The sequence below is a fragment of the Gekko japonicus genome, unplaced genomic scaffold (genome assembly GCF_001447785.1).
Source record: "Gekko japonicus isolate JY-2015 unplaced genomic scaffold, Gekko_japonicus_V1.1 scaffold835, whole genome shotgun sequence".
NCBI classification, from domain to species: domain Eukaryota; kingdom Metazoa; phylum Chordata; class Lepidosauria; order Squamata; family Gekkonidae; genus Gekko; species Gekko japonicus.
In genome coordinates this window covers 696,427-710,823 of record NW_015175997.1, presented here as the reverse complement: position 1 = coordinate 710,823, position 14,397 = coordinate 696,427, and the positions used below count along the sequence as shown (strand labels likewise).

The 14,397-nt window shown below is 43.1% G+C and overlaps 1 protein-coding gene across 2 annotated transcripts in view; it reads left to right on the top strand.

Annotated features, from left to right (window-relative positions):
• Nucleotides 1-14,397, top strand: part of SPI1 (Spi-1 proto-oncogene) — a 51,123-nt gene that overhangs the window by 17,532 nt on the left and 19,194 nt on the right. For both annotated transcript variants that reach the window (XM_015426403.1, XM_015426402.1), the window contains exon 2: nucleotides 11,103-11,196. In XM_015426403.1, coding sequence (XP_015281889.1) covers nucleotides 11,103-11,196 — 94 coding nt within the window. The remainder of the gene's footprint in view (nucleotides 1-11,102; nucleotides 11,197-14,397) is intronic.

Sequence of the window (14,397 nt, the reverse complement as noted above, 5' to 3'; positions counted from 1 at the left end):
GGAAAGAGAGAAAGAAAAGGAGGGAAAGAAAAGGAAAGGGGAAGGAAAGGAGGAAAAGAAAGAGAGCAAAGAGATGGGGGAGGGGGAGTCTCTCCCACCCCCCACTTCCCCAATCAAGCCTCTTATGGCCTCCCCCGGGCTGCAGCACTCTGGCGCTGGCCTGGGGAGGCCGCGGGGAGCGTCTTCTGGCCTTCCTCCAGGCCACAGTACTCCAGCACTGGCCCAGGGAGGCGGCAGCAGGGGGCCTCTTCTGGCCTCCCCCAGGCCGCAGCGCTCCGGCATGAGCCCCGGGAAGGCGGCGACGGGTCTCCCCGGGGCCGCAGCACTCCAGCGCGGTCCCCGGGAAGGCAGCAGCGGGCTGTAGCTCAAGGAGCTGGGGGTGGGACTTGCTGCCACCGCCATTTTGCCAGCTCCTGGGCTCCCGGAACGGCGCTCTGGCACGCTCCGGCCCCAAAAGACCCCTGACTGTCTCCATACTTCTGTGAGTATCCTTTAGCAACCAATCTTGCTCTTTATCATTGTATTTCCCCTTCTGCATCACACTTGATTTTGAAGATCCACTTGCATCCTGCAGCCCTCTTCCCTGGAGGCAGTTCTGTAAGTGTCCATGTTTGGTTCTTGATCAGAGATTCAATCTCTTCTTCTGCAGCTTTTCTCAGTTTTTCTCCTTCTTTTGCAAGCATTCTTGCTATGTCTTCCCATGTGGAAGGCTCAGGTATAGTTTCTACCTTTGCTAGATAAGGAAGTCTTCTTGGTTGTACTCTTTTGTTTGGTCTGGTTTATTTCTGACACTTGCTTCTGCAGGCCCTTCTGGTTCTTTAGGTTCTGCAGCTGTATCATATCTGTTGTTCATTGTGCTAAGATATACTGTTTCTGTTTGCTGTACTTCATTTTTTGTCTCTGTTGCAATAGATTCACTGATATCTGCTTTCTCCATGTTGCTTGATTTCTCCTTTTCATCAGTGTCGACCACAGTACAAATCTTGACTGTGTCTGTTTCTGGGTTGAAGATTCTGTATCCTTTTCATCCCAGTGCATAGCCAATAAAAATGCCTTCTTCTCCTCCAAGATCCATCTTGGTCCATTTTTCTTTAGGAATGTAAGTGCAGGCCTTTGATCTAAGCACCTTTAGATGAGTCAGGCTGGGTTTGTTCCCATACCACAGTTCAAATGGTGTCCAGTTGGCACCCTTTAGTAGGCAAGTTTTGCAGGTAGGTAGCAGTGTTGATTACTTCTCAACAGGGCTGGTCCGTTATTGTTAAATTTTAGACTGTCGCCTTGGACGAGGGCTCGACGAAGGCGCCATTCTGGCTGGCCTCGTCCCCTCCTCACCTCGCACAGGAAGCCTCTCTTGCCGGCTTCTTGCTCCATCCCTGGCAAGAGACACCCCTCTTTGCAGTCCCCCAGACAGAAAGAGAAGGAGGTGGGGCGGGGGACAGGCACAGGGAACAGCCTGGGACAACAGGAATGTGCCACTCACCCTCTGCCGCCCCCACCCCCACGGTCTCTTTGGAGCTCCTTTTGCAGCCTGTCACAGGCCCCCCCCTCTCCTCGAGCAATCCCACCCACCCCCCACATGCATTTGCAGCTCACCCCCTCGACCTGCCCACTGCAGCTCCGGTGCCCACCCCCAGCCCGCCCCACACAGGGGGGTGCCAGAATGTATCCTTGTCTAGTGGGCAAAAAAAAACCCCTGGGGCCGTCACTGCTCCTCAATACTTGCCAGGTAGCTCTGCCTCAAGGAGCATACATCTGCACATTTCAGTGAGAAAGCAATTTTTCCTTTCTGCTACAACATTCTGTTCTGGCGCGTATAGGCTTGTAAGCTGATGCTCTATTCCTCGTTCAGCCAAATAATTCTTCATCTCATGTCCCACATATTCCCATCCATTGACTGCTAGTGGCTTTCTTTGAAATCTGTTACTGACCTCTAGTACTTGGCTCCTCTCTTTAATTAGGTAGTCATCAATAAAGGTTAGCACATATTTATTCCCACTAGGGGTCTGACTTTTCATTGGTCCACAAATTCACTGTGTATCAGCTTTAGGGGCCACTCCATTTAGCTTGTGTCATGCTGCTTGTTAAAGCTAGGTCTCGCTTGGCCAACAGAACCTGTTCTCCCCTAAATTTAGGGATTGTTCCAAATGCAAATCTTCCAGCTGTATATCTTTATCAACTTATCGCTCCAAATTTGCGCAGAACCATCTCCTTGGCCAGATTTAATGTCCTTCCTTCTGCTCTTCTCTCTGGCAGATTCCAGGGGATCCCCTACTCCAACAGGTGTTGTCCTTGTAAGAAGGACTGTGTTGAAACTGTCCCCCATGTTCTCCTTCAATGTCCCTTTTATCTGGTGCCCCACCAGGATCTTCTGTATCCTATATTAGCTCAATTCTCAGAGATTCCTGACGATTTTAAGGTTCTGTTTTTGCTTGATAATCAAGATACAGAAATAACCGAAATAGTAGCAAGGTTTCTTCCTAGTGCTATGGCTATACGTTCTGATAAGTAACCATTACGTTTTTCTGCTTTCATGCTATTTTTCTGCGCCGTAGCTCCAATTTTACCCTATATGGATTTGTATTTTCCGATCTATATTTAATCTGATCTCCTATTGTATGTGTATACGTATGCCAATAAAGGCTTGTCAAATGTAATGTACAGCTAGGTCTCGTCCCCTTCACTCTGACACAGCACACACACCTTTCTTTAGTAGGACATCTGCTCATTTGCATACCTTTGGTTAATTTCTGCCTTTCAAGTTGACTAATTACATAATTGTCCCTGTGTCCAATTGCCTGTCCCAATACCTGTGCCATAGCCTGGAGCAATCTTTGTGTTTGCATTCCTTTGCAAGGTTTGCTTTCTGCGTATAAGCATCAAGAGTGAACAGATCCAGTTGCAATAAAATCTTCTCCCTGTCTGATAAAACATCTCTTTCCAAAAGATGCTATCATTCCTTGCTTTGTTAGTGATCTTAGAAATAAGATTATTCGCTAGCTTTGGGATATAAAGACAGTTTGTAATGAGGACCTCTCAAGTTTCTCCATTTGAGAGTTTGCATTCTATTGTACTAGAGCCAATGCCTTCAGCCATTACGGAGCATCCATCTGCAACACTTAATTTTTCTCACTTATGCTCATCTAATGTTTAAAAAAATGCTTTATTGCACCATGACCTGGATAGCCCAGGCAAGTCCAATATGATCAGATCTCAGAAGTTAAGCAGGGCTGACCCTTGTAAGTATTTGGATGGGAAACCTCCAGAGAATACCAGGGCTGGGAGCCAGAGGCAGGCTATCAAGCCACTTCTCTGAATGTCCTCCGTGCCCCAGTAGGACTTACAGGCACACACAGGCGCAAATAGAAGGAAGGAAGGAAGGAAGGAAGGAAGGAAGGAAGGAAGGAAGGAAGGAAGGAAGGAAAGGTTTATTAGCATGGTCCCAGAATCTATAAACCAAGTATCATTTTTTGTGGCTCCTGGTAATAATTTGATCTAGGCTTTTTTGCCATTTCCCCCTTTTGCTTTGGGAAATGCTTTCCTCTGGTTAACATTAGAACAATTCCTCCTAATGTGACCTTACCTCCCACAGAGGTGACAAATTTTCTCACTTTGTTATTTATATTCAAAGCCATTTGGCTAGTCTCATGCATTATATTCCTCCTCAAGTTGATTGACAATGCTTTGGAGTGACCAATCATTCTTAGAAGCAATTTGAGACACTGTATTATCATGTGATTCTGACAGGCTAATTAACATTAATACAAGCATATCCTCATCTGGAATATCTTTTCCTGCACTTCTCAGTTGCTCAGCTAATTCTAACATTTTGTCAAGATGCTGTCAAAGATTCCCACCAGCCTGCATTCTCAGGCCAACAAGTGCTTCTGAAGGTCAAGCTGACCCTTTAAGAAGTTTACATACTGTCTTTCCAACTCAGCCCAAACAATGTTAGCAGTTGGCATATTAATGACTCTTAATACCTGTCTGTCTGTCTAACTAGTGATAATAGCACCTCTTGCCTGCTCATTTTTGGCATTCCAGGTAATCTGTTCTCCGCCTTTGGCTGGACAGTCAGTCTGGGTAACAAGCCTTTTTCAATGAGATGGGTCTTCATTCTTTCTCTCCAAATTAGATAGTTGCTCTCCATGAGCCATGCTGTGCATCACAGGAGGTCACCATCTTTGTTCCTTCGTTCTCGCCTGCTTATGCTCAGAGCCTCTGGAGATCTTTCTCCTTTAATCTGAGATGTGCTTAATCTGGGCCACCATAACCCCTGTTAGCAGAATAATTAACACAGCAACGGTGCACAATCTGATTAAAGAGTAGATAAAGGTTTATCTAGGAACGAACATACTCTATAGGAAAGAGGAGCGACAAAGACAGGATCCTAACTACATTTATAACTGAGAGAGAGAGACTGAGTGTGGCACTTCTGGAAAGAAGGGGGAAATTTCCCTAAGAGTAGCAATCTGGAGACAGACAAGTAATGACACTTAACAGGAGAGAGAAGGTGCTGTCTTCACTACCCTATCTAATTGTCTTCCTGCTGCCCTCTTCAGGGTCTTCTTCTCTTCTTCTTTGTACATCAGACTGTGGGCTCTTCTGCATTCTGATTTTCATCACTTGTGTGTTCCTATTGCTTCAGGGGGTTTTTTCCTTCCAATGTGCTTTGGCATATTAATGACTCTTAATACCTGTCTGTCTGTCTAACTAGTGATAATAGCACCTCTTGCCTGCTCATTTTTGGCATTCCAGGTAATCTGTTCTCCGCCTTTGGCTGGACAGTCAGTCTGGGTAACAAGCCTTTTTCAATGAGATGGGTCTTCATTCTTTCTCTCCAAATTAGATAGTTGCTCTCCATGAGCCATGCTGTGCATCATAGGAGGTCACCATCTTTGTTCCTTCGTTCTCGCCTGCTTATGCTAAGAGCCTCTGGAGATCTTTCTACCTTTAATCAGAGATGTGCTTAATCTGGGCCACCATAACCCCTGTTAGCAGAATAATTAACATAAAAACGGTGCACAATCTGATTAAAGAGTAGATAAAGGTTTATCTAGGAATGAACATCCTCTGTAGGAAAGAAGAGAGACAAAGACAGGATCCTAACTACATTTCTAGCTGAGAGAGAGAGACTGAGTGTGGCACTTCCAGAAAGAAGGGGGAAATTTCCCTAAGAGTAGCAATCTGGAGACAGACAAGTAATGACACTTAACAGGAGAGAGAAGGTGCTGTCTTCACTACCCTATCTAATTGTCTTCCTGCTGCCCTCTTCAGGGTCTTCTTCTCTTCTTCTTTGTACATCAGACTGTGGGCTCTTCTGCATTCTGATTTTCATCACTTGTGTGTTCCTATTGCTTCAGGGGTTTTTTTCCCTCCAATGTGTTTTGCTCTCTCTAGTAGTCCCAGAGGGAGCAAAACACATGTGGAAAGGGGGACGGATGGACCCAAAGCAATAGGGACAAATGAGTGACAAAAATGAAAGTGCGGAAGAGCCCATTGTCTTTGCCAAATAATATATGGCTAAACATTTGGCAAATTAGATTGTGCTTCCTTGTAATGCCATTGACACACAGAGAATTTATAAAACCATTTCCAATCTATAGGCAGGTTCTGTTTTCAAATCTGCAGGATCCTTAAATCTTTCCTTCTGTTGTATTTTCCAGTATCACCATAGTTGGCTGTGTACTTGAAAAGTCCATTTAGACTCTGAAAGTCTCTATAGCTTTAAGCTCTTTATTTGACAGTTCTGGAACAGTGGATCAAAAAATGGCAGCATTTGGCTTACAGCCTAGTTTGTCTGCTTCCTCAGAAGCATCCACTGAGTTCAATAGGATTTATACTCCCTTCACAAGATTGCATAAGATAGCTTTGATGTAAAAAAGATTGCTATCAATCTGTGTTTTTTTACATCCAGTTTCTTGCCAGGTATTACTTGAGATAATTACCACTTCCTCATATCTGTATTTTTCTACAACAACAAAAGAAACAGTATTGCCTCTTCTATTGGGGGGGGGGATTTATCTACTGTTTGGCTTTGGGCTTTTAAAATAAAGCCATGTTCATCTGCTGATTTACTTGGCAGGGGCAATCATCAGAAATGTCTTCCTTTTGTGCTAGGATAAAGAAAGATTCTAAAGCATTCAATGCACATTTGCTGTATTTGATTTCAGGATGGAGCATGTATGTTGCAACCATTTCCCCCAGTCACAGAATGCAAGTCGGTGTTAATCTATGAATAGGAAAAAGGAAAAGAGTTTTAAGCTCTTCCTCCCTCCCTGTTTTTAATAATATTGATATCCTTTTACAAATAAGATTATACTTTAAATCCAGCAGGCAGCCTAAGAAATTAGCTGCCCGTGCAGAGATCCACCATAAAACAATCTGTTTACTGACTGGTCATGCTCATTTGATTTGCATAATCTTTATATTTTTCTTCAAAATTCTGCTTTAACATTTGCTAAGCACCAAGAGTACTGAGATGTGATGTCCCCCCCCCCACACACACACACACTAGTCTTTCGAGTGCCACAGGCACCTACTGGGTATTTTTTCTGACATAATTATGGATGGGGACCCAGTTTTTTCCTCCCTTCCCCCTGCAGAGGCATCATTATGTCACTTTTTTGTCACTTTTTCCCCTCATGTTCTAGTGCAAGTTGGTTGTGTCAAGAACAACTTGCAGCTACACTATGCAGTCTTATCTGCACATACTACAGGAGTATCCAGTAATGTGTGGATGCAGCCAGGTTTACTCAGAAATGTTTAATTTCATTTAATGAGTCTTAGAGCTTCTATTGCCCTATTTCATCCTTTCCTAAGCAGCAGCTTCTTTTTCCAGGTACTGGTCACTTAATTAGTTGTTTCCTGAACTTGTTACCTGCCCAGAACAAGTTATTCCGATTCCAAATGCTCAAGCATAATGTTTCCAACCATTGCCTTTGGGGCAATTAGCCACGCCTCCCCCCGCGATATCCGGCCTGTGTGACCAGGGCCTCAGTTTTATCATTGAAGCATGATGGCACTGATTTTAAAACCTCCCAAAATATGACCCCAGCCAGTACAGCATTCCTCCTCTTTCTTGTCTCCTGCCTCAGATGATTGGCCTTAATCAGGGGCTTTGTTTTTGTCCATTGTGGAAGAAGGAGAACTCTTTATCTTCCTTCCCCCATTCCCTAAAAACTGGCTCCCAAAAATCTCATTCTAGGCAACTAGAAAATAGAAAACATTTTTTTAAAAAATTACTGATACTTTCTCTTCAGCACAAAGTTAAAATTAGAAGAAAAATTATAAAAAATCAGCTCCATCTCTTGATGGAAACTAGAAAGTAATGAAGGAAGGGTCTGCATTGCAGAACACATTAATAGCACTGGGGGGTTTTGGTTGGGAGGGTTGGCATATGGCTTCCAACAGAGGAGAAAAATAAAATGAAGGCAAAACTTCAATCCCTGCTATTGATTAGTGCATTCCTTAAGGTTGTTTTTCCTACTACATAGGAAGGGCTCTTGGAAGCCTTTGCCTGGACTGAAAAAGTGTAGCCCTTTATCAGCACCAGGACTGCCATCCCCAGCTCTTGTTCGGCATGACAGTGGGAGAAAAATAAACAGAATTCCACTGTCATGCCAACAGCATGATGCCACTTCCAGGAAAAAAACAGGAGTGACATCATGGCGCTCTAGAACTTGCTAGTTTCAAACTCAGAATAAATTCAGAAGCCATAGCAAATAATACAGTTCCAACACGGTTGGATACCTAAATCATAAATAAAATCTCCAAAGATTAAAATGCTACATAGCATAGTAACATGTAATAATATCAATTTAAAGCCCAACTAATTATATACTGCAGATTTAACAAATTGTATCAAATGGGTATCAACTAATAACAAATATTGAATACTAAATATAACTCATATATCAAATGACACATAGTGGTACAATTAATCTAATAATCAAGTATATTTGTGACCTTTTTTTTGGCCTTTGTCTTCATGACAAAGGCAATAAACCTCACCATTCTAAATGTAACAAGTTTGTGTTTATCTGCCAACAGTAATATTACTTTAGCCTGATCTGGCCTTCCATTAAATTGAGTATCCCATTGACCTGAACTATCCCATGATCCAGATCCTGAATCTGCCTATAATCATTCAATAAATATAAACTCGTTCAGTCTAAGGAATCCCATTATGTCAACCTTTGAATACTGCTAATGACAATATGTAGAGCACCTCAGCACTCTGTGTAGCTTTCACCACCGCTACGAATGCAGAAGCATTTGCTGCAGCAGCAGCAGCGGAGCGTCCACGTAGCCATGTCTCCCCCACTTTCCTTGCCTCAGTCTCCTGAGGCTGCCATTTCCCCACTAGCACCAGAGAACTTTTTCAGACTTTTTTTAAAAATGGAAATTGATGTATCGCTACAGTGATATGATCTATTGCCATGATCTCTTAATTTCTCTGAATTCATATCTGCTGCTGCTTCTTTTTTTACGTAAAATGACTTCCACGCTCACTTTTTGTGCTGGTTTGGGCTCCCAATTGCGGTGGATTATTTCTAAGCTTCCACACAGCATGTTTGCCCATCTGTTGACATTCCATGGTTTCTCTGTGCTTCCTCCATGCTATCACTGTTGATCCAATGTCTCCACCCCATATGCAGCCAAAGCACGTTAGCCTTCTGTGTGCAGGGTATGCTGAGCTTCAAAAGTGCCACCCACGTTGGCACCATTTTCCCTGCTGCGTTCTTTCAGAGCCTCCATTTCCTTCCCCACACCACTGTGGAGTTTGGGTTTTATAAAATCAGCAATAGCTAGATTTCTATAACATTATAACTTTATAACAATCTATCTATTAGGTCCTCTGAATTCCCATCTTTCATATTTTTTTAAAAAAGCAAGTCTAGCCCTTTTCATGCCCAAAATGCACCTTTTCCCTTCTATCTCTGCAATGAAAGAAGCCAGAGGCTTACTTTAAAAAATGAAATTCCTTCTCGGTGCTCACACACAAGACTGATACATGAACATCTGCATGCAACCTTTGCTTTCCTTCTATATGGAAAGGAAAAACACTGGGCTATCACAAAAATGGGCAAAAAAAAAGCAGTGTAGGACTGACCCACCCCTCTTCGCCCATATGAAGAATTTGCAAACATATTGTTTGTTCTGAGACCTGGCAAATGTTGAGTGAGTGAGCCACTGTTCTTACCTTTGCTTCCTTTTTTCCATGGTACATTATAGCTGGGCAACTAAATTTCCAAATACTTGAGAAGAAATGACCATGTAAAGGGATTCAATATTACTCAAGGTTCATTGATTGGAAGGGTTAAGGCCCAACAGTTTGTCAACTGTTAAAGTTATTATTCCCAGGGTTGCCAGGTCCCCCTTGGACACTGGTGGGGGATGGGGGACCCAGTAGGGTTGCCAGATCCAGGCTGAGAAACTCCTGGATATTTGGGGATGGAACTTGAGGAGGACAGGAACCTCAGTGGGGTGCAAGGCCATAGAGTCCCACAGCATCTATTTTCGCCAAGGAAACTGATTTCTGTAGTCTGGAGATGAACTGTAATTCCAGGGGATTCCCTATGCCCCACCTGGAGGCTGGCAACCTAATTATTCCTCATATATTTATATATTTTATTGTTGTTTCAAATAATACGTGGTACATAAAATTCCAATTACATAACCTCACATACAGTGACAATCAATGTTGTTAAGTGGTTAGATGAACAGACTAGGTTGGGACATAGCAAGTTCAAACCACCATTCTGCCATGAAACTCTCTGGGTGACCTTGGATTCGTCACGCTCTTGTCCTAACCTATCTCATGGGCTTATTATGAGGATAAAATGGGGAGAGGGCATGTATGCTGCTCTGAACTCCTTGGAGGAAGGACAGGGTAAAAATCTAGTGAATAGATGATAGGAACATAATATATTGATGGGAGAAAAAATAAACTAAGATGTATGTCTGATTAGTGTCTATATGCTGAATTTTCATAATTTAATATACAATTGTTTAAACTGTTTAAAAATCCTTCTCCAACTCAATATAAAAAGTCATTAATATATAATATTCCGAATCAGTCAAGGAATTATCCAGAAATGATTTGTATTTCATTATTTTGTTTCTAATTTTTAGCTAATAGTTTAATTTTAATTGATATTGTGGAGTCATAATAGTCATCCATTCCTAATTTCATATAAGTGGCTAGTTGGTTAGCAGAAAGGTACTTCCTCTCCCACAAAGGAGGGCAATCTTCACTGATCTACACGTCCCACTTCCAATCTCCTTTTCTCAGCACATGCTCTTCCTGAGAGCCCCCCAGTCCCCAGGAGTTGCTTTTTGGGGAACAGAGAGAGTTGCCAGGAGACTCAAAATGATAGCAGATAGTCTGCATTCACGAAAACCCCTGGATTACTGGATGGTTAGGAGCCCTTTGGCCACAGGATTCTGCTTTCTATCTATGATCCAGCCTTTATTAATAGGTTAGTGTACTTTCAGATCCCACTTTTGCACCAAGCTCGTTTTCTGGCTTAGAGTCTGTTACTCCCCTAAACAGATGTTTTAAGTTAGTGTATACTTCTAATGAAGATCTACCTGCTGAGCTGAGCTGAGCTGAGAAAAGGAGATTGGAAGTGGGACTTTTCTGTCTTAGAGTCTGTTACTCCCCTAAACTGATGTTTTAAGTTAGTGTATCCTTCTAATGAAGATCTACCTTCTGCTTCCTCACTGCAATCCCACAGCATGAGCTAACCCTGTGTGAGATTCTCTAATAGATGCTGGTGTGCCATGGCTAGACCACCACTAAAAGGAACTTTCTTGCCGCTCAGAATCTCTCCTTCAGTCCTGCTTTGTAAATTCATGTTAAATACTTATTTACATAGTACTAAAACAAGTGAGCTTGAAGGCTTTGGATAGGAGCTGTGGCACAGGGGCAGAAAATCTGATTTCCCTGGCGCCTCCAGTTAAAAGGATTAAGCAGGAGATGATGTGAAAGGCCTCTGCCGTAGAGAGCTGCAGCCAGTCAGAGTAGCCAATACTAACCTTGACAGACCAATGGTCTGATTCAGTGCAAGGCAGCTTCTAACAGTTTCTCCTCTCTGCAGCCCTCTGAAGATCTGATACCCTATGACTCAGACCTCTACAGACAGTCCCATGACAGTTACCAGTATCTCAACAGTGATGCAGACAGTCATGGTGGTAAGTGAAATATAAACCCTCTGGGAATATTAGAGTGAAGGACTTACGAACATATGGAGGGTGGAATTATATTGTTGTGCTTTATGGCAGAGTGTTTCAGGCAATTTTACAGCAGTTCTGCAGCACTGGGGTTCAGCCAGCTCTTTCAAGGCCAGAAGGTTTCCACATCACTATCTCTAGGTCACAAGGCAAAATTAACTCCTTCTCTGTTTAACTTTGTGAGCTGGGCATTTATGATCTCAGGGAAGAAGCTCATGCATGCACGCATGCACGCACGCACGCATGCACACAAACTAAGATCTCAGCCTATATATAAATATCTATATTAGGATATGAATAAATGGTGTCCGCATGTGATGAAGCAGTCTTTGAGTCCCCAGGCCCAATAGCCCTGTGCTGTGTCCGAGTGAGGGGTGATTATTAAAAGGGACTGGGCTACCCCGTCTGGTGATGTTTCTGTGAGAGTGAGAGAGAGGACCTGGGATGTGAACTGGTCATGGCTTTCTATGTTTTAAAAGAGGCAAGACAGGTGGTGAGCTACCTGTAATCCTGAAGCTGTGGGACAGAGGGTGTGGAGGGCGGTAGGGACAAGGGTGTCACAGTTGCATATGACAAAATTTCCCCCCAAAAAATCATGTTTTGATTTCAGATGGCTCCACTAAAATGCAGTTATTCTGGTACGGATGATGTTTAGGCAGAAAAATCAATGTCTCTCTAAATTTAGCTAAATAGGGAATCAAAGGTAGGAAAAATATAAAAATTGTCTCATAGGAGGAATTATATCCTATACATTAGGAAGGGATAGCAGAAGTGGTTCTCCATCCCCAACCTATGAATATCCCCTCTGTGAGTAAGGAGAGGGAAGTGAGCCTTACCCTTCCTTTAACCTTTCACTACATAAAAGACAAACACTCTCCAGGTCTCTGCAACAAAGTATTTTCTCACATCCTCTTTCACTTCACATTACATTTCTCAGAATGACTCCAGTTATTTAAAAGCCACCCAATACCTACTGATATCTGATTTGGGCAAAGTGCCTTTTTCCGATTCACACGTAACAGAAAACAGTTTGGGCGAGGGGTCTCCACCCTGTGTCCTATGTAACAGCCACCCATAAGTTGCAGGTTCTACTCAATGTCCCTGCATGCAGTATCCACTGTAGCAAGCGTGGAGAATATGGTTGCCAGACTCAGGTTGGGAAACTCCTGGAGATTTCAGGATGGAGCCTGGGGAGAACAGGGACCTCAGTGGGGTACAATGGCATAGAGTCCACCCTCCAAAGCATCCATTTGCTCCAGGGGACCTGATCTCTGTAGTCTGGAGGTAAGCTGTAATTCTGGGGGATCCCCAGGTCCCACCTGGAGGCTGGCATCCCTAGTGGAGAAAGGGCTTCAGCCAGGCTTCCCAAGTACTTACCATGATTCAGCGGGGGGCACAGGAATGATCCTGCGAGGACAACAGATGCGCCGCACCATGCCATCACCAAAGAGTGACGCCGGGCAACGCTCTGGCAATGGGGCTGGAAACTCGATGGTACCATCGAGTTTCCAGCCCCATTGCCAGAGCGTTGCCCGGCGTCACTCTTTGGTGATGGCATGGTGCGGCGCATCTGTTGTCCTCGCAGGATCATTCCTGTGCCCCCCGCTGAATCATGGTAAGTACTTGGGAACCCTAGCTTCAGCCTATCCTCCTTCCATGCATGAATAAAGGACCTGGTTCAATCCCTGGTATCTGGCTATAGGATGTTAAGTAGCAGGGCTGCAAAAGGTCTTTGCTTCAGATGCTAGACAGTTGCTGCCAGTTGCAGTAGGCAGAACTGTGCAAAACAGAGCAGCAGTCAGTATGAGGCACTTTCATTTATTCATATGTTCTTATAAACATGGCTGTAGTTTTGTAGTTTATAAATATATCTGTAGTAATAAATAATTACAATACATCTTCTGCTATGCTGTTTATTCAATCAAGTTTCTATATATTTCACTACCAAGAAAGTTTTCAGTTTTAAATTGCAGAACTATATGAAATTGCCTTATACTGAATCAGGCCATAGATTATCAAGCTCAGCAATGTCAGCGTAACCTACAGCTTGCCTCCAGGGCCATAAGTGGCAAAAGGTCTTCTGAACACCTGCTGCCTGAAATCCTTTAACTAAAGATGCCAGGGCCTGGCTCTGGGCCTGGATCATTCTGCATAATAAGCCACAGTCTACCACTGAGCTACAATCTGTACCATGTTAGTCTATGCAATCACATTCTCATGTTGACGTTGTGGGTTGTGTTTGGCCATAAATTTGACACACAATGATGGCCAGATGTGATTGCTTTAACACAGCACTAACTCACCTAGAAAGACAGCCAGCTCTCAGTTATTTCACGTCCTTTTAACAGATTACGTTTGAGAAGTATATGTACACACACACACATATACACACATTTTTCCTATTCAAAACTTTATTTTTAATTTGAACATGGAACTCCTGTAGTATTGTAAGAAAATGTAAAATGTACTGTTCTATTTGAGAACAGTCTGTAACTAAGATGAAGGAAATCCCAAGCAGTAGACAAAGTAGTCACCACCTTCTAATGAGAAAGCCAAACTTGAAAGCCTAGCCAAACAATAGGGACCCCACGCATATGTAGTATGCAGAAATATAAACCGCAAGGGTAGACCATCAAAAGATTTGAGATATGAGCTGTGCCTACATTACTATGGAAATTGGGTTCCATTTTCAGCCATACAACTGAAGAAGATTGCTTTGAAACATCTGGCATACCTGGAAAGGACGTTTTCGGCTGTTAGAAGTTTATTTGTGCTCTAGGACATCCTCTGTCTTTTTTGTGGACTTTGAGGTCCTTTGGACACTTTGGACACTATTATATTCAAAGGATACAGAGGAGTCTCTTGTTGGATATTTTCCACTGTCATCAAATTGTAGTTTGAATTTGCAAATAGTGTTGTTGAACTGTGACCACCAATTCTATTGTATCTTCAATTTATTGTTATTGTATTGCAGTAGACGGATGTCTACGGTTTACTTGTGAAAGTTTTGTATTTTTTGATGGTCTACCCTTGCGGTTTATATTTTTGCAAACTTGAAAGCCTGGCAAACCCCAGAATAATTAAACACTGAGGGATTCAGTACACACAGTACTAGACTGGCTAGCTGGTACCTAACTAATACACGATCACAAGTTCCTTTAC